Consider the following 21,936-nt stretch of genomic DNA (forward strand, 5'->3'; position numbering starts at 1 on the left):
GGCAAGTGCAGATAGTAGTTACAAGGTAGAGTGTAGGTTTTGAGGACTAACGTAGTGGGTGAGGTAGCCAGTGGCCCGGTCAGTCCACCACACCCTCCCTCTTCAGCAGCCTCTAAACCCACCACTGACCTTGTGGATTGGGGAGCCAGTGGTCGGGCCAGTCTACCTTCCCAACCCCATTCTGCAACAGCCTCTAAGCCTTTCTAGTCTTCTCCCCATATAGGGCCATATGGAGGCAGGATCCACCATCACCTACTCTGCTGGCAATTCATCCCGTCAGACAGGTGGGTTTTTGCAGCTCTTCCGAAGTGGCTTCTCCTGCCCTTTGAGACTACCCCTCCATCCATACCACCATCCTGCGATCGGATGACGGAGATCACTTATCTGTTCTCTGTGAGAAAGTTATAGCTCTCTTGGCCTACATAGCCATAGAGAGGTTTCTTGTGCTATAAGTAGGTTGTGGTTGCTATTCCCGCTTCTTTCTGGTACCCAGAAAGGACAAGAGCCTCCACCCTATCCTAGACCTTTGTTCTCTCTTCCTCAAAAAGAAGTTCAAAATGCTCACTCTGGCTCAAGAGACTGGATGGTAAAGTTGGACTTGCAGGACACTTATTTCCATATTCCTCTCCTGCCTGCCAGTATAGGTTACTTGATGTTCATGGTGGGCCACAAGCACTTTCATTTCATCGTGCTCCCTGTTGACCTTACCAGCAATCCTCAGGTGTTCACCAAGGTGATGGTGGTGGTTCCTGCTCATGCAGAGATCAGGGGTTTCAGGCTTGCCCTATTCAGATCACTGGCTGTTGAAGAGGGGCTCATCACAGGCTGCAGTCTTTCACCTCCAGACTACGGCAGACCTCCTGCATTCGCTGCGGTTCAATATAAATGTGCTGAAGTCACACCTGACTCCCTTTCAAATGCTCCCATTCATCTGAGCTGTTCTGAACTCAGTACAGTTTTGGGCTTACCTTTCCAAGCAGCAAGTCTAGAATGTTCAGGCTAAAACCAATGTTTCATCCTCTATCCTGGATTTGGGTGAGAATGACTGAGGCTGCTAGGCCTCATGGACTCCCACATCCTGCTGGTGGCACATGCTAGATGACATATGCAGAGTCTGTGGTGGGACCTGAAGTTCCAGTGGGCGCAGCATTGGGGAAATCTCTGACAAGGTCCAGATGTCAGAGGGAACTGCTAAAGATCTGCAGTGGTGGATAATTTACTGCGATTGGGTCAGAGGCAGATCCCTCTCCCTCCCCCAAACAGATCTGACAGTGACTGATGCATCACTCCTTGGATGGGGCAGCCATCTGGGAGAGGTGGCGATCAGAGGCATCTGGTCTCTGGCAGAATCCGGACTCCACCTGTTGGAGCTCAGTGGGATCCCAATAGCATTGAAGGTATTTCTTCCCCCTCTGCCAAAGGGAAGATGGTGCAGGCGTTCAGACAACACCACCGCCATTTGATTCTACAACAAGGATTGGTGGGCGTGAACCCTTTGCCAAGAGCTTCTGTACCTTTGGAGGTGGCTGGAACAACAGGGCATATCCCTGGTGGTTCAACATCTGGCGGGCTGTATGAACGCCAGAGCAGACAAACTGAGCTGAAAATGCCTAGTGGATCACAAATGGCATATCCATCTGGAGGTGGCACAAGGTCTCCTTCAGCAGTGAGGAGCGCGTTAGTTAGATCTGTTGGTCTCCGCATAGAGCGCACAATGTTATCAGCGTTTGTGTTGCCGTTTCCAAGGCAGCAGGAGCTCCGGGACTCTCTCTGTCTTGAGTGGAACTCGGGCCTCTTGTACATCTTTCTGCCCATACCACTTTTGCACAGAGTTCTCAAGAAGAACAAGAACGACCGGACCAAAGTAATCCTTGTGGCTCCAGACTGGGCAAGGAGAGTCCGGTATCTGGAGCTGCTGAGCATGTCCTTTGATCCTCCTATCAGACTGCCCCTTTGGGAGGATCTTCTGTTGAAGCAGCAGGGGAGGCTTCTGCACTGAACGTGTCCACTCTTCACCTTCTTACGTGGAGATTCAGAAGTGACAGTTGACAGCTTTTGACCTTCCTCCCAAAGTCTGTAACGTTATATTGGCAACCAGGCATCCTTCCTCCAAGACGGTATACACCTGTTGGAAGAAATGTGTGGTGTATGGTGCAGAGACAAGTCTATTGACCCCCTCTTTGCCCCTATTAGCGAGATCCTATTGTTTATTCTTACCTTCGCCCAACAGGGATCTGCACTCTCAAAGGTTATTTGTCTGCTATTTCTGCGTTTTGGAGGTTGCCTGATCAACCTTCTTCAAGTTGCTTAGGTTCCTCAATGGTCTTGCATACCTTTTTCCTCTATCCCCATTTATTATACCCCAATGGGATTTGATTTTGGTTTTGACATTTCTGATGTGCGCTCCTTTCAAGCCTCTCCCTAATTGTCCTCTCGGACTTCTCACTTTAAAAACATCCTTCCTTGTGGGCATTACATCTGCCCACACGGTGAGTGAGCTGCAGGCATGGTCATCTAAGCCACTCTACCTTTCCATCTATTCGACAAAGTGTTGCTTTGCACTAGGGTTTCTTTTCTGCCAAATCTGGTTACACCCTTTCATGTAGGTCAATCCATCACCTTGCTTACTTGTTACGTACCCCCACATCCTTCTAAGAAAGCGACCCAAAAAGAGTGCTTACCTTCTACCTTGGTCGTACAAAAGAGTTCCAGGTGGATGATCAACTCTGTGGTCTATCTGGGTGCAAAGAAAAGTCAGGCAGTGCAGAAGTGGACCATCTGGATTGTACTCTGCATTCAAATCTGCTAGGCACTGGCTTAACCCCTTCGCTGCCAGGCCTTTTCCCCCCTCCTGTGCCAGGCCTTTTTTTGGCTATTTGGGGCAGTTTGCGCTTAAGCCCTCATAACTTTTTGTCCACATAAGCTAGCCAAGACAAATTTGCGTCCTTTTTTTCCAACATCCTAGGGATTCTAGAGGTACCCAAACTTTGTGGGTTCCCCTGAAGGAGGCCAAACAATTAGCCAAACTACAGGAAAATGTGTTTTTTTTCAAAACAATTGGAAAAAGTGGCTGCAGAAGAAGGCTTGTGGTTTTTCCCCTGAAAATGGCATCAACAAAGGGTTTGCGGTGCTAAAATCACCAGCTTCCCAGCTTTCAGGAACAGGCAGACTTGAATCAGAAACCCAATTTTTCAACACAAATTTGGCATTTTACTGGGACATACCCCATTTTTACAATTTTTTTGTGCTTTCAGCCTCCTTCCAGTCAGTGACAGAAATGGGCGTGAAACCAATGCTGGATCCCAGAAACCTAAACATTTCTGAAAAGTAGACAGAATTTTGAATTCAGCAAGGGGTCATTTGTGTAGATCCTACAAGGATTTCCTACAGAAAATAACTAAAATGTTGAAATTGAGGTGAAAAAAACAGCAATTTTTCTCTACGTTTTACTCTCTAACTTTTTCCTGCAATGTCAGATTTTCGAAAGCGATATACCGCTACGTCTGCTGGACTCCTCTGGTTGCGGGGATATATAAGGCTTGTAGGTTCATCAAGAACCCTATGTACTCAGAGCCAATAAATGAGCTGCACCCAGCAGTGCGTTTTCATTCTTTACCGGGTATACAGCAATTCATTTGCTGAAATATAAAGAGTCAAAAATAGCGATCAAGAAAACCTTTGTATTTCCAAAATGGGCACAAGATAAGGTGTTGAGGAGCAGTGGTTATTTGCACATCTCTGAATTCCGGGGTGACCATACTAGCATGTGAATTACAGGGCATTTCTCAAATAGATGTCTTTTTTACACACTCTTATATTTGGAAGGAAAAAATGTAGAGAAAGACAAGAGGCAATAACACTTGTTTTGCTAATCTAGGTTCCCCCAAGTCTCCCGATAAAAAATTATACCTCACTTGTGTGGGTAGGCCTAGTGCCCGCGACAGGAAATGCCCCAAAACACAACGTGTTTTGACTGAAAACAGAGGTGTTTTTTGCAAAGTGCCTACCTATAGATTTTGGCCTGTAGCTCAGCCGGCACCTAGGGAAACCTACCAAACCTGTCCAGTTTTGAAAACTAGAGACCTAGGGGAATCCAAGATGGGGTGACTTGTGGGGCTCTGACCCCAGAATCCTTTGCAAACCTCATAATTTGGCTAAAAAAACACATGTTCCTCACATTTCTGTGGCAGAAAGTTCTGGAATCTGAGAGGAGGCACAAATTTCCTTCCACCCAGCGTTCCCCTGAGTCTCCCGATAAAAATTATACCTCACTTGTGTGGGTAGGCCTAGCGCCTGTGACAGGAAATGCCCCAAAACGCAACGTGGACACATCACATGTTTTCATAGAAAACAGTGCCTACCTCTGGATTTTGGCATCTAGCTCAGCCGGCACCTGGGGAAACCTAGCAACCCAGCTCATTTTTGAAAACTAGAAACCCAGGGGAATCCAAGATGGGGTGACTTGCGGGGCTCTGACCAGGTTCTGTTACCCAGAATCCTTTGCAAACATCAAAATTTGGCCAAAAAAACACTTTTTCCTCATTTCGGTTACAGAAAGTTCTGGAATCAGAGGGGAGCCACACATTTCCTCCCACCCAGCGTTCCCCTAAGTCTCTCTAAGTCTGAAATGGCCTAAAATAAATTTACGGGGTCGCTCCCCCTGCATGACATTGGCGCCAAAAATCAAATCCCCGGTGCCTAGTGGTTTCTGCCTCCTTGGGGGCAGATTGACCTAAAATCGGCCAATCTGCTCCCAAAGGGGGCAGAAATGGTCTAAATACAATTTGCCCCCCAGGGGAGCGACCCTTGCCTAATGAGTCACTCCCCATCTCTAAAAAAACAAACAAACAAAAAAAACACCAAAAAAAAAGTTTGCCCTGGTGCCTAGAGGTTACTGCCGCCACGCCCCCCCGGTGGGGGGGCAGAAATGGCCTAAATATAATTTGCCCCCTAGGGGAGCACCCTTGCCTAAGGGGTCGCTCCCCACCTAAAAAAAAAAAAAAAAAAAAAAAATAGGAAAAAAAGATCCCTTGTGTCAAAGGCACACGGGAACTGGTGCCTTGGATGAGGTCACCTCGTCCAAGGCACAGAACCGGTTAAAAGCAACCCCCGAGGGTTTGAGTGTTCATTCTACTCAAGCTACAGCTGCGACAACTGCGTTAGCATGCAGAGTTCGTTCCAGTCCTTGATATCTGTCAGTGGGAAACATGAGCATCCCTGCACATGTTTAACAATCATTACTACCTGAACACTCCTGTCTGTAGGGACGGGTACTTAGCCTTTTCGGTCTTGCAGGACTTTGTAGTATAATCTGGGGTCGCAGACCCACCTCCGTGGATGGTATTGCCCGGGTATCTATTTGAAAGAAAGGAATCTGTAACTAGTCTCTATCAGATGAACAAGTTACTTACCTTCGGTAATGAATTATCTGGTAGAGACAATATCTAATTGCAGATTCCTTACCGTCCCAACCACCCTCCCCGCTTTGTGAACTGATTTCTAGGGACTCTGACTTCCCCTTTAGGTCCTTTGTTGTGGCATACCAGTTGTCGGTGTTCTTCATGACTCTGTGCTTCTGGCATGGAAAGTCGTGAAAGGAAACGGACGTCAGTGTGCCGGGGAGGCATTAATAGAGGAACCGCAACATCATATTTGTCATAAACGATGTCACATGTGGAGACACTCGACGCCACATAACGGCTTAAGAAAAGTCTCCAGATCTGCCTGGTGCCAGGGGAAAATTCAAAGGTAAGGATTCTACAACTAGATATTGTCTGTAGCAGATAGTGTTACCGAAAGGTAAGTGACTTGTTTTGATCAATAGTGAAATAACCTTCATTCGGAATGAATATGCCCAGCTATGATGTAACATGCTACTTTGATATAAGAACGATTTCTTCTTTCAGAATCAAATTTATATATTACGATGTATGATGACACTCTAGTTGCACAGCTCATACTTTGTGTTTATTATTTTAGATGGTCTCCCGTCAGTCCACATAGAGAAACCAACCACATCATCACACAACATTCAGAGACGGAAGAAAAGAAATATGTCATTGGATGGCCAAGAAAAAGTCAAGGTACGAAGAAGGTCCTCCAGACTCTCCTCTGCTGATATTCAGAAGACCACGGAGGTAGTGCGTGCACCCTCGACTGCAGAAGTGGTTGAGGCCTGGCTAGAATCAGCTTCTAGTTCAAAGGAACCTCTTCAAAGTGAGTAGCTGTAAGCAGTTTGTTCTGACACTGTGACATATGTTGCTCAGGAGAAACTGGGCATGAAAGTACACCAGAATCATGCATGTCATTTGTCTGTTGTGGCCCAATTAGTATTGATGGGACGGGTGTAATGCTATAATAAAATAAGTACATTTTGATATTTATAATAATAAAAAGGGTTTTACGTGATTTTCAGCCACTTCAAACTCCCTGCTTTAAGATTCCATTCCAGTGTCATATTTGTGTTGAATTTATAGGATTATCTGTTCCTGTGCCTGATTCCTTGGCAAATATTAAAATTCTTTCATGCCCAATTAGTAATAAAAAATAATCTAAAAGGTTAAAATATGACGTTTTCCAAAGGGAATTGTGTATTCCTGTGAGCCACAAGATAAATGACGAAGTTCTGCCGAAAAAGTGTAACCATTAAGGACAGAGAAAAAACATTTGCAGTATATTGACCAACAAAACTAACCCAGATCAAAGTCTACTCTCGCCTTTGTTTCAGAAGAACCTGATTTTTCCTTCCTGTTTGGTAAGGGTAGAGAAAAATCAGTTAGATGACCATTACTTATCCTTTCTTTCGGCGTCACCTAAGACTTTAGGGACCTCTTTCTATCTTTTCCCTGTTGATCGCTGTCATGGCACTCAGTATGACAACATTAGATATTCAGGGATTCGCTGTAGTCATCACAGTCTAAATGAATTATAGATTCTTCTTTCTACTCTTTCTTCGGGTACCTAAGCAGCATACACACGAGGGGTGTTTATCCAAGGTGTAAACCTGTGAAGTCCTATCAGTAGCATTATACCTCCATTTGAGACGTTCCTAAGTGTATATCTGTTGGAAAAAAAGTTATCTGCACTGCTTTGTAAAGCTATGCCGCCTTTCCCTTGTATGTTTTTGTGGACATTACTGTATATATTTCTCCCGAGGGACCTTGATATTATGCAAACCCACTGAAGGGGATCCTTTTGTGTTTAGTTCTCAATCAGGGCATCTTCGTTTATATTTATATATACTTAGTGAGTCCTCACACATGCTAGATCTGGAGAGACTTTAAAAAGGCATAGGAAGAAACATCCCAGATTAAAGTAGTAAGTAATGGCTACGTAAATTCAACATTTGCTTTCTATTTTTGCTTTTTTTTTTTACACACATAAGTATAAAAACAAACATTAGAATATTAAGTCTTTATAAGGTATGTAGCAAAACTGCTGTCCAAAGCACCTTTTCATAGTCCCTAAAATGCGTGTTGTGGGTTAAAAAAAACTGCACTGTCACTTTAAGGCTATCCAGGCATCTCCTCAATCCCAGCATGCATGACTTTGTGATTTAGTACTTCTGTTTATTTTTTACATCTCTGTGAACACTATCCGTAAACATAAGGCCCTCATCATCGACCGTTTATTTACAGAAATTGCCCATTAAAATGATTTGTTAATGATTCGCCCAGCGTTTTTATAGAAAAGATGTATACTTTGCATCATACATCACTTAAACTCTTTTTAAGCACTGCTAATAAGAAATGTTAACCCCTTCGCTGCCAGGCCATTTCCCCCTCCTGTGCCAGGCCTTTTCTGATGGATACAACTACCTGTGGATTCCTCACCTTATGAATTCGATCCTTGCGCCAGCATCCGACGGAAAGTCTTCTTCCTAGAGGTCCCCATCGGCGTACTAACGTCAGTTTTCTTTTTTCCGTGCATTCGACTTCAACGGTTTTTCTTCCTGGCCCGTTGGTTACTGTAGCGATCTCTTGAAGTTACAATGTAGCCTCCGAAGAAGTCCGGGTTTAAGCTGTGTAGGGAATGTGGGGGTCGGATGTCAGTGACCGACCCCCATTCGGATTGTATTTGGTGTTTGAGCTCTGAGCATGATGTGGAAGGCTGTTCTTCGTGCCAGAGCATGAATCCGGAAGCTCTGAAGGAACGAGAAGTGAAGCTCTTCTTGGCCAAGGCAAAGAAGAAGGAACACAAGGTTTCTTCCCATGCTTCTCCCAAAAAACATAAGAAGCGACGTCATCATGACTCTCGGCGCCGTTCAGAGCGGAGCCGATCGAGGAGTCGGTCGAGGTCTCATTCGTCACGGCGCCAGAAGACGTGGGAGATGAGTCCTATGGTCACGCCTCAGCCGGAGAGTCCGGGGTTGTCACCGGCGCCTTCAGTCTATGAGGTCACTCAAGGTAGTCCTCGCTTCTCACTGGCGCCGAGGGATCCTGATGTTCCCCAGACGTCTACACAGCAGTAGCTGGCGTTCCCGACTCCAGGGACGGATCCGGCCGCATTTTTGAATGCGATGTATGCTGTTTTTCAATCCATGGCCCCTGCTGGTGCACCGGCGGGTCCCACGGGGCCATTGGCATTCAATTTGGGCTCGCCGGTGTCGTACAGGGCTGCTCCATTCATGCCCTTCAGAGCCTGGTGGTCCGGCACCGGGGGTTTCCCCTGGCAGGAGTCCTTCGCCTGGGACCGTGGATCCGTCGGCTTCTCGTCCGACTCCTTCTCCGCGCCATCCGGCGTCATTGGTGGCCTCATCCAGACAGGCTCCATCTCCTTATGCACATTCGGTGCGAGGAGGTCAACTGCCGACTTCGGGCCGGCGCCAGTTGATTCCGGGAGCCTTCCGGAACCAATTCAAGGTCTGAGATCATCGGCGTCGATGGAGTCCTTGTCGACGCTGGCTCTGGAAACACATTTAAGATCTCGAAGGAAGGCGTTGAGGCTTCTGGAGGAAGAGGAATACAGAAGGCTTGAGGAAGGTTAGATAGAGCCTTCTGATGATTTCCAAGGACTTGCCACTGCAAGTGGTTTGGATTCTTCCCCGGAGTGGGACATTGCTTCTCTGGGGGAGTTTACTGAGGAGGCCTCCTCTTTCCATGCTGTGGTGAGGAACGCGGCTGACTATTTGGATTTGACTTTGTCCTCTGCAGAAGTCAAGACTAACCTGCTCACAGAGGTTCTTCATCCATCTTCCTCCAGTGCTGACCCCTTGTTGCCTTTTAATGAGGCGTTGACTGAGCCTATTATGGACCTGTGGAAAAAGCCGGTGACATCTCCTGCGGTGAACAGGGCAGTGGCGAGAAGGCATAGGAGTGCCCCAGGAGATCCAGTTTTTCTATCTCGTCACCCGACTCCGGAGAGTTTGGTGGTTCAGGCATCATGTTCTGAAAAATCTGCCCCTGGTACATTCTCTGGGGTTCCAACAGACAGAGAATCCAAGAGGATGGAGCAATCCTCGAAGAAAATGTTCTCCTCTTGCAGCATGGCCCTGAAAGCTACCAATTCCACTTGTGTGCTAGGCAGATACATTCATGCCCTAATGGACTCTGCGAAGGAGATGGCAAAATATCTGCCACAGGAAGTGCGAAAATCTTTTGGGGCCCTTTTCTTGGATGCGCAAGCTGCTGCACAGCAGATTATTCAATCTGGCCTGGATACTACGGATTCTATAGCCAGGGCCATGGGAACATCGGTGGCTACGAGAAGGCATTCCTGGCTAAGGTCTTCGGGTTTCTCGTCGGATGTACAATCCACTTTAATGGACCTTCCATTTGATGGGGAAAAGCTGTTTGGGGACAAGGCAGACTCTGCCCTTGAACGGTTTAAGGACTGTTGGGCTACAGCTAAGTCCCTGTGTTTGCAGACCCCTTCTGCTACATTGTACAGGCCTTTTCGTAGGTTTCGAGGGTTTGCTAGAGATTCTGCCTTTCGTAGGTCTCAATCTTATGCCCAACAACTTGCCAACCCGCCCTATCGTGCCTTCAGAGGGCGAGGTAGGGGCAGGGCTAGAGGTCCAGCCCAGCAGCTCTCTTCTTCTTCATCCTCCTCGGTGGATAGCAGCAGAAGCAGCCCTAGTTTTCCCCACTTTATCAGTCACACTTCTCCTGTAGGAGGAAGATTGAGTCTTTTTCTGCAGGAGTGGAGGTCAATTACAACAGACTCGTGGGTGCTAGGAATTGTGTAAAAGGGCTATGCTCTCCCCTTTCAGGAGTTTCCTCCTCCCTTCCCTCCCCGTCCCTCCTTTTTTTCAGAAGAACATCTTCTGTTGTTGCAACAGGAGGTTGTAGTCATGTTGGCAAAGGGCGCTATAGAGTTGGTACCGTTGCAGGAAAGGGGTCAGGGGTGTTATTCAAGGTATTTCCTAATTCCCAAAGTGGACGGTCGTCTAAGGCCGATCCTAGACTTGAGGATTTTGAATTTGTTCCTCAAGCAGTAAAAATTCAAAATGCTGACCCTAGCGCAGGTGCTGTTGGCGTTGAACGAAGGAGACTGGATGGTGTCTGTCGACTTGCAGGACGCGTACTTTCATGTTCCCATAGTCAAGTCGAACAGGAAGTATCTCCGTTTTGTGGTCGGATCGCAGCATTACCAGTTTGCGGTCCTCCCGTTTGGTCTTACTTCAGCACCCCGGGTCTTCACAAAGGTGATGGCAGTTGTTGCAGCACATCTCAGAAAGAGGGAGATAGCGGTTTTTCCCTACCTGGACGATTGGTTGATCAAATCCAAGTCTCCAGAGATTGTGTTGTCTCATCTGCGAATGACAACGCAGTTGTTGTTCGATCTGGGTTTTTTGGTGAACGTACCAAAGTCTCACCTGGAGCCCTCTCAACGCCTCCTGTTGATAGGGGCAGTATTGGACACAACAAGGTTTCGGGCCTACCCCCGCCTCGGCGGGTGCGGGACATTCAGGCACTGATTCCTTTGTTTCAAAGAGGAGCGGCAGTTCCAGTCCTCAAAGTATTACGCCTGCTAGGTCTGTTTGCTTCTTGCATTCTGTTGGTCACTCATGCTCGCTGGCATACGAGGGCTCTTCAGTGGTGTCTCCGCAGACAGTGGTTCCAGCACAAGGGGGATCTCAGGGATTTAATAAAGATCTCCAGGGATGCTGTAGCGGATCTTCATTGGTGGACAGTGGACGGCAACCTTTCCCAAGGGAAACCGTTTTCACTACCACCTCTGGTGGCCACTGTGATATTGGATGCTTCCACTCTAGGGTGGGGAGCTCCTCTGGGGGACCTGGAGATCAAGGGTCGTTGGTCTCCAGCGGAACAGATGTTGCATATCAATCTGTTGGAATTGCGGGCTGTACGTTTGGCGCTCAAGGCCTTCCTCCCTTCTCTTCGCGGTCAGTCAGTTCAGATCCTGACGGACAACACTACCGCGATGTGGTATATAAACAAGCAGGGAGGAGTGGGGTCGTATCTTCTTTGCCGAGAAGCCCTACGACTCTGGTCCTGGGCTCAGGACCATCGGATTTGCTTGATGGCAAATCATTTGGCCAGAGTGTTGAATGTACGTGCGGACGTTCTCAGTCGTCACTTCTCATTAGATCACGAGTGGCGTCTCCATCCGGATTTAGTCCTCCACATCTTCGAGATGTGGGGTACTCCTCAGGTGGATTTATTTGCCACTCGGGAGAACGCGCATTGCCCGTTTTTCGGCAGCCTCAGATGTCCTGGAACGGCCAGTTGCTTTATGCGTTTCCCCCCATACCCTTGATTCCTCGGGTTTTGAGGAAGGTTCGTCAAGACCGGGCCCAAGTCAAATTGGTAGCACCGGACTGGCCGAGAAGGGTATGGTATACAGACCTACTTCAACTCTCTGTGCCCTCCGCTCCGTCTCCCGCTCAGGGCAGATCTCTCTCAATCGCAGGGGCAGGTTCTACACCCCTACCTCCAGAGCCTGCACCTTCATGCCTGGAGATTGAACGGGGCAACCTGAATTCTTTTTCTCTCCCACCGGATGTAGTGGATGTTATACTATCGTCCAGGCGACACTCCACTAACTCTATTTATGCCGGAAGGTGGGCAAAATTTGTGTTGTGTGGAGAGAACCAAAAAGATCCTTTAAAGGCCCATCTTTCAGATGTACTTTTGTTTGTTCTCAGTTTGGCGAAGAAAGACTGTGCTATAGCTACAGTTAAGGGTTATTTGGCAGCTCTGTCGGCGTTTCTTTGCCTTCCGGATCAGCCATCTTTATTCAAGTCTCCCATTGTACATAGGTTCCTTAAGGGTTTGGTGAATAGCTTTCCTCCTACTCCTTTTCACATGCCTCAGTGGAACTTAAATCTTGTTTTAACATTTTTAATGGGTTCGCCTTTCGAGCCCATGCATTCATGTCCATTGAGATATTTAGCCTTCAAGACTGTTTTCTTGATCGCGATTACTTCTGCTAGGAGGATTGGTGAGCTTCAGGCGCTCTCCGTTAAGCCTCCTTTCACTGTGTTTTTCCCTGATAAAGTGGTTCTAAAAACCAGGGCTGCTTTTCTGCCGAAAGTTGTCACCCCTTTTCATTTAGGGCAGAATATCACTCTTCCTGCTTTTTACCCTCCTCCCCACCCGTCTAAAGAAGAAGAGAGACTCCATAGGTTGGATCCTAAGAGGGCCCTGAGGTTTTTATCTCGAAAGAACTAAAGACTTTCGTTTGGATGAGCAACTGTTTGTTGGGTATGCTGGTCAACAAAAAGGCAGAGCTGTACAGAAAAGGACACTCTCCAGGTGGGTCACCTTGTGTATAAAGATCTGTTACTCTTTGGCAAAAAGGTCCCTCCTGAAGGTATCAGGGCCCACTCTACTAGGGCTAAATCTGCATCCTCGGCTTTGGCGAGGGGAGTTCCATTGATAGAAATATGTAAAGCGGCAACTTGGGCCTCCCTCCATACTTTCGTGAAACATTACTGTTTAGACTCCGAGATGAGGAGGGACGGTCACTTTGCTCGCTCGGTATTGCAAGATTTCTTAGTGTAATCAGGTGGGCACCCACCACCGAGTGCGGTACTGCTTGGGACTCTATTCATAAGGTGAGGAATCCACAGGTAGTTATATCCATCAGAAGAACAAGTTACTTACCTTCGGTAACACTTTTTCTGGTGGATACACTGACTACCTGTGGATTCCTCACGGTCCCTCCCGCCTCCCCGTTGCCTGCCTGGTTACACTCCTATCTTGCAGTATTTATATTTATATATATGAAAGCGCATATATATGTATATTTATATGTATGTAGTGATATTTCTCTATTTATTTTGTATATTTATGTATCCCAGCTCTCAATAAGAATGGATTATTTAAATGATAAAGGTTTTTGTGTGTGTATATCTTTCTATATTATTTATCAATTTTCATGGTCGGTTTACTCCTTTTTGCTTTAAAGGCACGAAAAAAGTGAGGTGAAACTGACGTTAGTACGCCGACGGGGACCTCTTATTGGCACGCTGATGTCAGACGGAGTCACGCGGAGCCGTGCCATTATGACGTCCTCGTCGACGTAGACAGCTAGGACGAAGACTTTCCGTTGGATGCTGGCGCAAGGATCGAATTCATAAGGTGAGGAATCCACAGGTAGTCAGTGTATCCACCAGAAAAATCATTACCGAAGGTAAGTAACTTGTTCTTCTGGCATTTTTGCCTTTCTTAAATGCATGAAAGAATTTTTAATTCAAACAGTCGGAGGTAAAATCCATAACTGTTGGTTCTTCCATGACTCTGTGTTTCTGGCGTGGAAAGTTGTGGAAAAGAACTGACATACGCGCGCCGAGACGGCGTCTATATAGACAACTGCGATGCCATAGACAGCTCCAATGGCGCTGACGACACACGTGGTGCTAGTCGACACACGCGGATCCGAATGACGGCGCGCGCAGGGTACTGCTCAGAAAAAACTCCGGATTCGAAGCTGATGCCAGGGAATTCTAAGGTAAGGAATCTGCAGCTAGATAGTCTCTACCAGATACCTCGTTACCGAAGGTAAGTAACTTGTTCTTCACAACCAGACTTCTGTTGTGTTGCGGCAGATGGAGATTACAACAGTTGATCAAGCCCTACCAGGATGCTGGTGGGGAGGCCTTTTTGCAAGCCCCGACACGGCTGAAAACTATAACTAAAGGACGAACTAAAGTATTTACCTCTGAGATTCAGGCAAAATTGCACCAAAATGAACCAAGCTCGCAGAACTCATAGGACCCTGTACAAAGGCAAAAGAAAAAGGTCGTGGGCAGGTTGGGAGGGGGGGGGGGGGGGAGGGATCTAGCTTGAATGGGTTGGACAAGTTTTTTCTAAGTTTTTCTTTTGAAAATATTTCCCTTCTGCCTCTCCACCTGTCTCTGTTTCAAGTATGGTAGTCTGGGGGAAGGGGGTTGTGGGTGACATCCAGAGAGCCATCATTCAGACTGGAGGGCGTCTGATTGTCTCTTGGGGAGGGTGCACTATACCACCGCTGAGCGCATATGTGCATGAGCACTATGCCCCTGCAGTGTCTAAGCAAATCCTTAGACATTGTAAGTGCAGGGTAGCCATAAAGAGTATGTTTTGCAGGAGTTTGTCAAAGACGAACGCCACAGTTCCATAACGGCTACACTGAAATCTGGAAAGTTTGGTATCAAACTTCTCAGCACAATAAATGCACACTGATGCCAGTGTGGAAGTTATTGTAAAATGCACCCAGAGGGTATCTAAGGGATGCCCCCTGAATACCAGTCCGACTCCTAGTGCTAGGCTGACCAGTTTCTGCCTGCCTGCCATAACCAGACGAGTTTCTGGCCACATGGGGAAAGTGCCTTTATCACTATGTGGCCAGGAACAAAGCCTGTACTAGGTGGAAGTGCTTCTCACCTCCCCCTGTAGGAACTGTAACACCTGGCAGTGAGCCTCAAAGGCTCATGCCTTTTATTACAGCACCCCAGGGCATCCTAGCTAGAGGAGATGCCCGCCCCTCCGGCCACGGCCCCCACTTTGGGCGGCAAGGCTGGAGGAGATAATTAGAAAAACAAGGAGGAGTCACCCACCAGCCAGGAGAGCCCCTAGGGTGCCCTGAGCTGAGGTGACCCCTGCCTTTAGAAATCCTCTATCTTGGTTTTGGAGGATTTCCCTCAATAGGATTAGGGATGTGCCCCCCTCACCTCCGGGAGGAAGCAAAAAGAGGGTGTAGCCACCCTCCAGGACAGTAGCTATTGGCTACTGCCCTCCTGACCTAAACACGCCCCTAAATCTAGAACCTAGGAAATCAGATTCCTGCAATCTACAACAAAGGACTGCTGACCTGAAAGCCCTGCAGAGACAACAGAGACAACTGACTGGAACGGAGAACCCGACGCCTGGACCAAGCACTGCACCCGCAGCCTCCAGGACCAGAAGGAACCAAACTCCAGTGCAGGAGTGACCATCAGGTGACCCTCTGCCTAGCCCAGTCAGTGGCTGGCCTGAGAAGCCCCCCTGGGCACTGCCTGCACTGCTAGAGTGACCCCTGGGTCCCTCCATCGATTCCTATTGAAAACCTGATGCTCTACAAAACCCCCCTGGTCTGCCCTCCGAAGACGCAGGTACTTACTTGTTGGCAGACTGGGACCGGAGCACCCCTGTTCTCCATAGGTGCCTATGTGTTTTGGGCCCTCCTTTGACCTCCGCACCTGGCCGGCCCTGTGTTGCTGGTGCTAACTTTGGGGTTGCCTTGAACCCCCAACGGTGGGCTGCCTCTTCCCAGGAACGTGAACTTGTAAGTGCTTTACTTACCTGAAAAACAAACCAATACTTACCTCCCCAGGACCTGTTGATTTTTGCACTGTCCACTGTTAAAATAGCTTATTGCCATTTTAACCAAAACCGTGTATGTTACTGCTCTAATTCAAAGTTAGTTCCTTACTTGCCTGTGTGTACTACCTTGCATTTTATGTATTTACTTAAAATCTTGAATCTTGTGGTTGTAAAATAAATTAAGAAAATATATTTTTCTATATAAAAACTATTGGCCTGGAGTTAAGTCTTTGAGTGTGTATTCCTCATTTATTGCCTTTGTGTGTACAACAAATGGTTAACACTAACCTCTGATGAGCCTACTGCTCGACGACACTACCACAAAATAGAGCATTAGAATTATCTAATTTTGCCACTATCTTACCTCTAAGGGGAACCCTTGGACTCTGTGCACACTATCTCTCACTTTGAGATATTATATACAGTGCCAACTTCCTACAGAGGGATACCACGATGTAGGGAATAACAAAGGATGGGGACAACAAGAAGGTAGCTAAAATGGGTATAAATAATAGCTGCAGGAGATATACAGCAATCATGTATGAATGTGGCGTTTCTGGGAACTCTATGAGGAATATCAGATAAGTGGCTGAACTCGGGATAGCATCTATAAATATATGTAGTTTAAACAGCCCCCGAAAGAGAGGGAAAATAGCAGAGGATTTAAAAACGCTTAAAGCGGACATATACCGTTCATAAGAAACACATATGGAGTATTGTAATAAATCTATAATAGACGCCCTTAGGTTGAAGGTAGTGTATGTACCAAACAAAATGTTAAATCCAAAGGGGTGGCTGTTTTAGCTAGCAGCATGTGCAAGTTTGCCTGGCGTAAGACGGACCAAGAATGGGTCGTGGTAGAGTGCCAACTGAGTAAAAGGAGTTTTACCTTATGCTCTTTGTATGGCCCAGTGCTGGACAATCAGGCATTCTTAGATTTCCTCTCAGTTGAATAATCAGAGTGGCCGCCCCCTATATATGTGGAGATCTGAATTTTAATGGCTCCTGGGACGAGCTAAAATAAATAGATGTTAATTTTAAAAGCTATGGTGAGTGCAAACCCAGAGTTTTTAAAGCCCTTTGCAGCCTACAAAAGGAAGTAGGAGTGGTGGATGTTTGGCGAAAACTGAGGGTACCAGATCCTGGATACACATATTATTCAGTTCCACACAGGAAACTGGCCCGTTTGGGCTATTTTTTTCTCTCCAGACCCGTGGATAATGTCAGGCCATAATCCATTAATTTTTAGAAATTGAATGGTAGGGTATCAAAAGTATCAGGAAGGGCTCGACCTTTGAGAGAGATCTCTTGAATGACCCAGGATATTTGCATCACATGAATGTATGGCTGATAGTTTCTTGAAATAAATACGGGGTCCGGCCCAGCAGAAATTGTATGGGATACTATAAAGGCAGGCATAGGGGGGAAACTTTAAGTTTTAGTTTAAGGAGACAAACATGCCTCAAAACAGACCCAAGAAGCATATGCATAGCTTAAAGCAGTAGAACACCAACTCCCCACGACTGTTGAGAGAGGCTGGGATGTTATGAAGCTCTACAGCAGATTACGATTGTTAAAACAGCAATTAACAAAAAAATCAGCAGAAAGGCTGGTGGAAAAATTCCTAGCGAGACACAAGGAATGTTATGAGTTTAGAAAATAAGTGGTGCACCTATTGGCGGTATGAGCTCGACAGAAGGCAGCCACCGGTATAATTAGAGAAATTAAAGTTTTGCAGGGCAAGCTAGTCTCAGAGCCTGAGCAAATCAGAGAAACCTTTCACATGTATTATGCGGAACTATATAAAGCAACCCCTGTAGTGGAGGAGCAATTAATGAATAGATGTTTAAGCACTGTAGAGGCTGGGAGGATCACCCACGATGAACAGAAGAGATTAGGAGATGAGATTACAATGGATGAATTACAGGAGGCGATGTAGGAAGCTGCCTCTGTACATACTATCTCAAAGTGAGAGATAGTGTGTACAGAGTCCAGGAGTTCCCAAAGAGGCTTGACAGAGGCAATAATAGATCATACTAATGCTCTATTTGTGGTAGTGTGGTCGAGCAGTTAGGCTTATCAGAGGGTTGTGTTAAGCATTTGTTATACACACACAGGCAATAAATGAGAACACACTCAATGACTTAACTCTAGGCCTATACGTTTTTATATAGAAAAATATTATTTTCTTAATTTATTTTAGAACCACAAGAGTCAAATTGCAGGTAAATACATTAAATGTACGGTACTTTGCAAAGGTATAGATAGCACTTTGAATCAAAACAGTAATGTACACATTCTGATACAGACTTCTAGTTGCAGATTCCTTACCTTTGAATTTCCCCAGGAGTCAGACTGGATCTGGAGATTTTTCTTTGAGCAGTACCTCTGCGCGCCATCAGGTGTCGTTGGTCGACTCCGCAGGCGTCGTTGGCGTTGTCCTTGCGGTGATGACGTCAGTCTTATATAGGCGCCACCCGGGCGCGCTGACATCAGTTCTTTTCTTTCCGTACCAGCCTACGCGCACATCCGGAGAAGAGCTACCTCAGTCATTTTTTGACTACGTCGACATTTTGTCGAGTTTGTGGATGCGTCGAGAGATGTGCCACAAGACCGGATTCAAGCCCTATAACTCCCGTCCGCTAACTAGGTCGGTGATGGATTCGTACCTCGTGTACTTATGGTGTTTAGAGCGCGATCACAACCCGAAGTCGTGCTCCGAGTGACAGGCCATGAACCTGAAGGCTTTTAGGGACCGGTCCCTAAAGCTCATGGCGCTTGACACTTCACTCTGCATCGCTCACGGTCCCATTGGAGAGGAAGGTCTTGAGACCGACCGCGGAGTCACCACCACTCTTCGTCCTCCAAGTCATCGGAACATTCAGGTCACAAAAACGTCGTCGAAAAAAGACAAGCATTCTTTGATTTCACCCCGTCTATCGAATGATACGACGTGGGAAGAGTGGCAACGCTCTAGGCCTCCCTCAACTGAACCTTCTTCTGTATCGGCTCCGCGATTCTCCGACTTTCCGGGAGCCACCCCCGCCCAACTCAGTTTTATGAGGCCATGCACCTCATTTTTGGGCGGTCCGACCCACCTTCGGAGTCTTCGGGCACAGGTGAGTCGGTTGGGGTCTCTTTGGTTTCAAAGCCGTCGGCTTCAGCCTCTGCTGCGGAGGGCCCCTTTGGATCCAATCGTGGATCCGTCCCGACGCCGGTCGTGCCACAGTGACCTTCCCCGGTGTCGGGTCAGACGTCAACGCTCCCGATGTCTGTTGGGCCCACAATCGACGTCGATCCCATCGTCCTACCCAACGACCCGGAACAACGTAGATCAACGCCGATTCTGTTCTCTATGGGCTCTCCTGGGCCCAGGGTTGATCCAGACCCTTATTCTTGTGGGTATGGATACAGGGAGAGTATGGGAGGGGTCGCTGGACCCTTTAGCATACCATCTTGACCCACAAATGGACTGGGTGCAGGATTTGGGTGATGCCAGTGGACTAGACCCCTTGCCTGACACTGGTATGCTCTCCCCTCCTAGCGTGGCTACGGAGGAAGGTGCTTCCTACTCCATGGTGGTGAGAAGGGCGGCTGAGGTCCCGGACCTCGAGCTTCCTTTTGTGGAGGTTAGGCCTAACATCCTAAGTGACGTTCTTTAACCGGAGTCTTCCTCTTCCAAGCCTATTTTACCCTTCAATGAAGTACCTACAGATGTCCTTTCGGGTACTTGGTCCAGACCCAGCACAGGGGCTCCTGTGAATAGGACAATTGCCCGCCGCCATCGGCCTGCGCCGTCAGACACCAAATTTCTGTCCCAACACCCCACGTCTGAGAGCCTTGTCATCCAGGCTTCTTCATCTGGCGCATTCCCTGCCGCACCCCCAGAAAGGAATAAAAAAGACTGGATGATTTTGGGAAGAATTAGTTTTCTTCCAACAGTCTAGCACTGCGGTCTGTGAACACTGCATGCCTTTTGGGCCGCGATTCCCATACTCTCTAGGATATCGTTGTGCAAGTGCTGCCTGCAGTTCCGGAGTAGGCCTGGACTGTCCTGTCCCAAGCTGTAACAGATGGGAGGGATGCAGCTAAATTCATGATTTGTTGTGAACTGGATATGACCGACTCGCTAGGCAGATTGGTTGCATCAACGGTGGCATTGAGACGTCACGGCTGGCTTGATGGACATGCCCTTTCATGGCACACGTCTCTTAGGAGACAAGGCGGACTCGGTGCTTGAGGGATTTAAGTATTCCCGAGCCACGGCCCAGTCCCTTGGCCTCGCTCCTGTGCATGGACCCCAGCAGTCCACCTTTCCTGGCTACGAAAGGGACACCCAACTGCGTCCTTTTCCACCTGGCCACAGACCTGTGCATAATGTACAGCCCCTGCGCAGCTGTGGACGCGGGATCCCACGTTCCCGGGAATCGGGGAGCCAGCGGGTTGCCCAGTCCACCCCTGCCCCTTCAGCCTCCAAGCCTTCTGTAAGGAAATGCCTCCTTGGCATGGTTACCCCCTGACTTTTAGCCTTTGCTGATGCTAAGTTATGATTTGAAAGTGTGATGGGAACCTGCTAACCAGGCCCCAGCACCAGTGTTCTTTCCCTAACCTGTACCTTTGTCTCCACAATTGGCACAACCCTGGCACTCAGGTAAGCCCTTGTAACTGGTACCAAGGGCCCTGATGCCAGGGAAGGTCTCTCAGGACTGCAGCATGTCTTATGCCACCCTAGGGACCCCTCACTCAGCACATACACACTGCTTCACAACTTCTGTGTGCTGGTGGGGAGAAAAAGACTAAGTCGACATGGCACTCCCCTCAGACTGCCATGCCACCCTCACACTGCCTGTGGCATACATAAGTCACCCCTCTAGCAGTCAGTACAGCCCTAAGGCAGGGTGCACTATACCACAGGTGAGGGCATATGTGCATGAGCGCTATGCCCCTACAGTGTCTAAGCAAAACCTTAGACATTGTAAGTGCAGGGTAGCCATAAGAGTATATGGTCTGGGAGTCTGTCAAACACAAACTCCACAGCACCATAATGGCTACACTGAAAACTGGGAAGTTTGGTATCAAACTTCTCAGCACAATAAATGCACACTGATGCCAGTGTGCACTTTATTGTAAAATACACCCAGAGGGCATCTTAGAGATACCCGACTTCCAGTGTGGGCTGACTAGTTTTTGCCACCCTGCTACACACCTGACATGTTGCAGGCCACATGGGCAGAGTGCCTTTGTCATTCTGTGGCCAGGCACAAAGCCTGTACTGGGTGGAGGTGCTTCTCACCTCCCCATGTAGGAACTGTAACACCTGGCGGTGAGCCTCAAAGGCTCACCCCCTTTGTTACAGCGCCACAGGGCATCCCAGCTAGTAGAGATGCCCGCACCTCCGGCCACTGACCCCACTCAGGGAGGACTACCTGGTGGCTGCGAGCCCGTGAGTAACCAGAGACGAGACGCCTGCAGAGGAAATCCAGAGGCTCCCTCTGACCGCGACTGCCTGTAACAAGGGACCCGATGCCTGGAACCAACACTGCACCCGCAGCACCCAGGACCTGAAGGAATTGAACTCCAGTGCAGGTGCGACCCCCCCAGGCGATCCTCTGCCTAGCCCAGGTGGTGGCTACCCCGAGGAGCCCTCCCCTGTGCCTGCCTGCATCGTTGAAGAGACCCCCGGGTCTCCCCATTGCTTTCAATACAAAACCTGACGCCTGTTTGCACTCTGCACCCAGCTGCCTCTGTGCCTGCTTGTGTTCCACCCCCCCCCCTGGTGCCCTACAAACTCCCCCTGGTCTGCCCTCTGCAGACGCGGGTACTTACCTGCTGCCAGACTGGAACCGGGGCACCCCTATTTCGTTTGAAGCCTATGTGTTTTGGGCACCACTTTGACCTCTGCACCTGACTGGCCCTGAGCTGCTGGTGTGGTAACTTTGGGGCTGCCTTGAACCCCCAACGGTGGACCCTGTAAGTGTTTTACTTACCTGTGAACTTAACAATTACTTACCTCCCCCAGGAACTGTTGATTTTTGCACACAGTGTCCACTTTTAAAATAGCTTATTGACATTATTGTCAAAACTGTACATGCTATTGTGATTATTCAAAGTTCCTAGAATACCTGAGTGAAATACCTTTCATTTAAAGTATTGTTTGTAAATCTGGAACCTGTGGTTCTTAAAATAA

The 21,936-nt window shown here is 47.9% G+C and overlaps 1 protein-coding gene across 7 annotated transcripts in view; it reads left to right on the forward strand.

Moving 5' to 3' along the window:
* The window catches only part of PHF20 (PHD finger protein 20), a 1,394,195-nt gene that overhangs the window by 340,258 nt on the left and 1,032,001 nt on the right, over positions 1-21,936 (forward strand). For all 7 annotated transcript variants that reach the window (XM_069243878.1, XM_069243882.1, XM_069243883.1 and 4 more), the window contains one exon: positions 5,980-6,216. In XM_069243878.1, coding sequence (XP_069099979.1) covers positions 5,980-6,216 — 237 coding nt within the window. The remainder of the gene's footprint in view (positions 1-5,979; positions 6,217-21,936) is intronic.

The sequence above is a fragment of the Pleurodeles waltl genome, chromosome 7 (genome assembly GCF_031143425.1).
Source record: "Pleurodeles waltl isolate 20211129_DDA chromosome 7, aPleWal1.hap1.20221129, whole genome shotgun sequence".
Lineage (NCBI taxonomy): Eukaryota > Metazoa > Chordata > Amphibia > Caudata > Salamandridae > Pleurodeles > Pleurodeles waltl.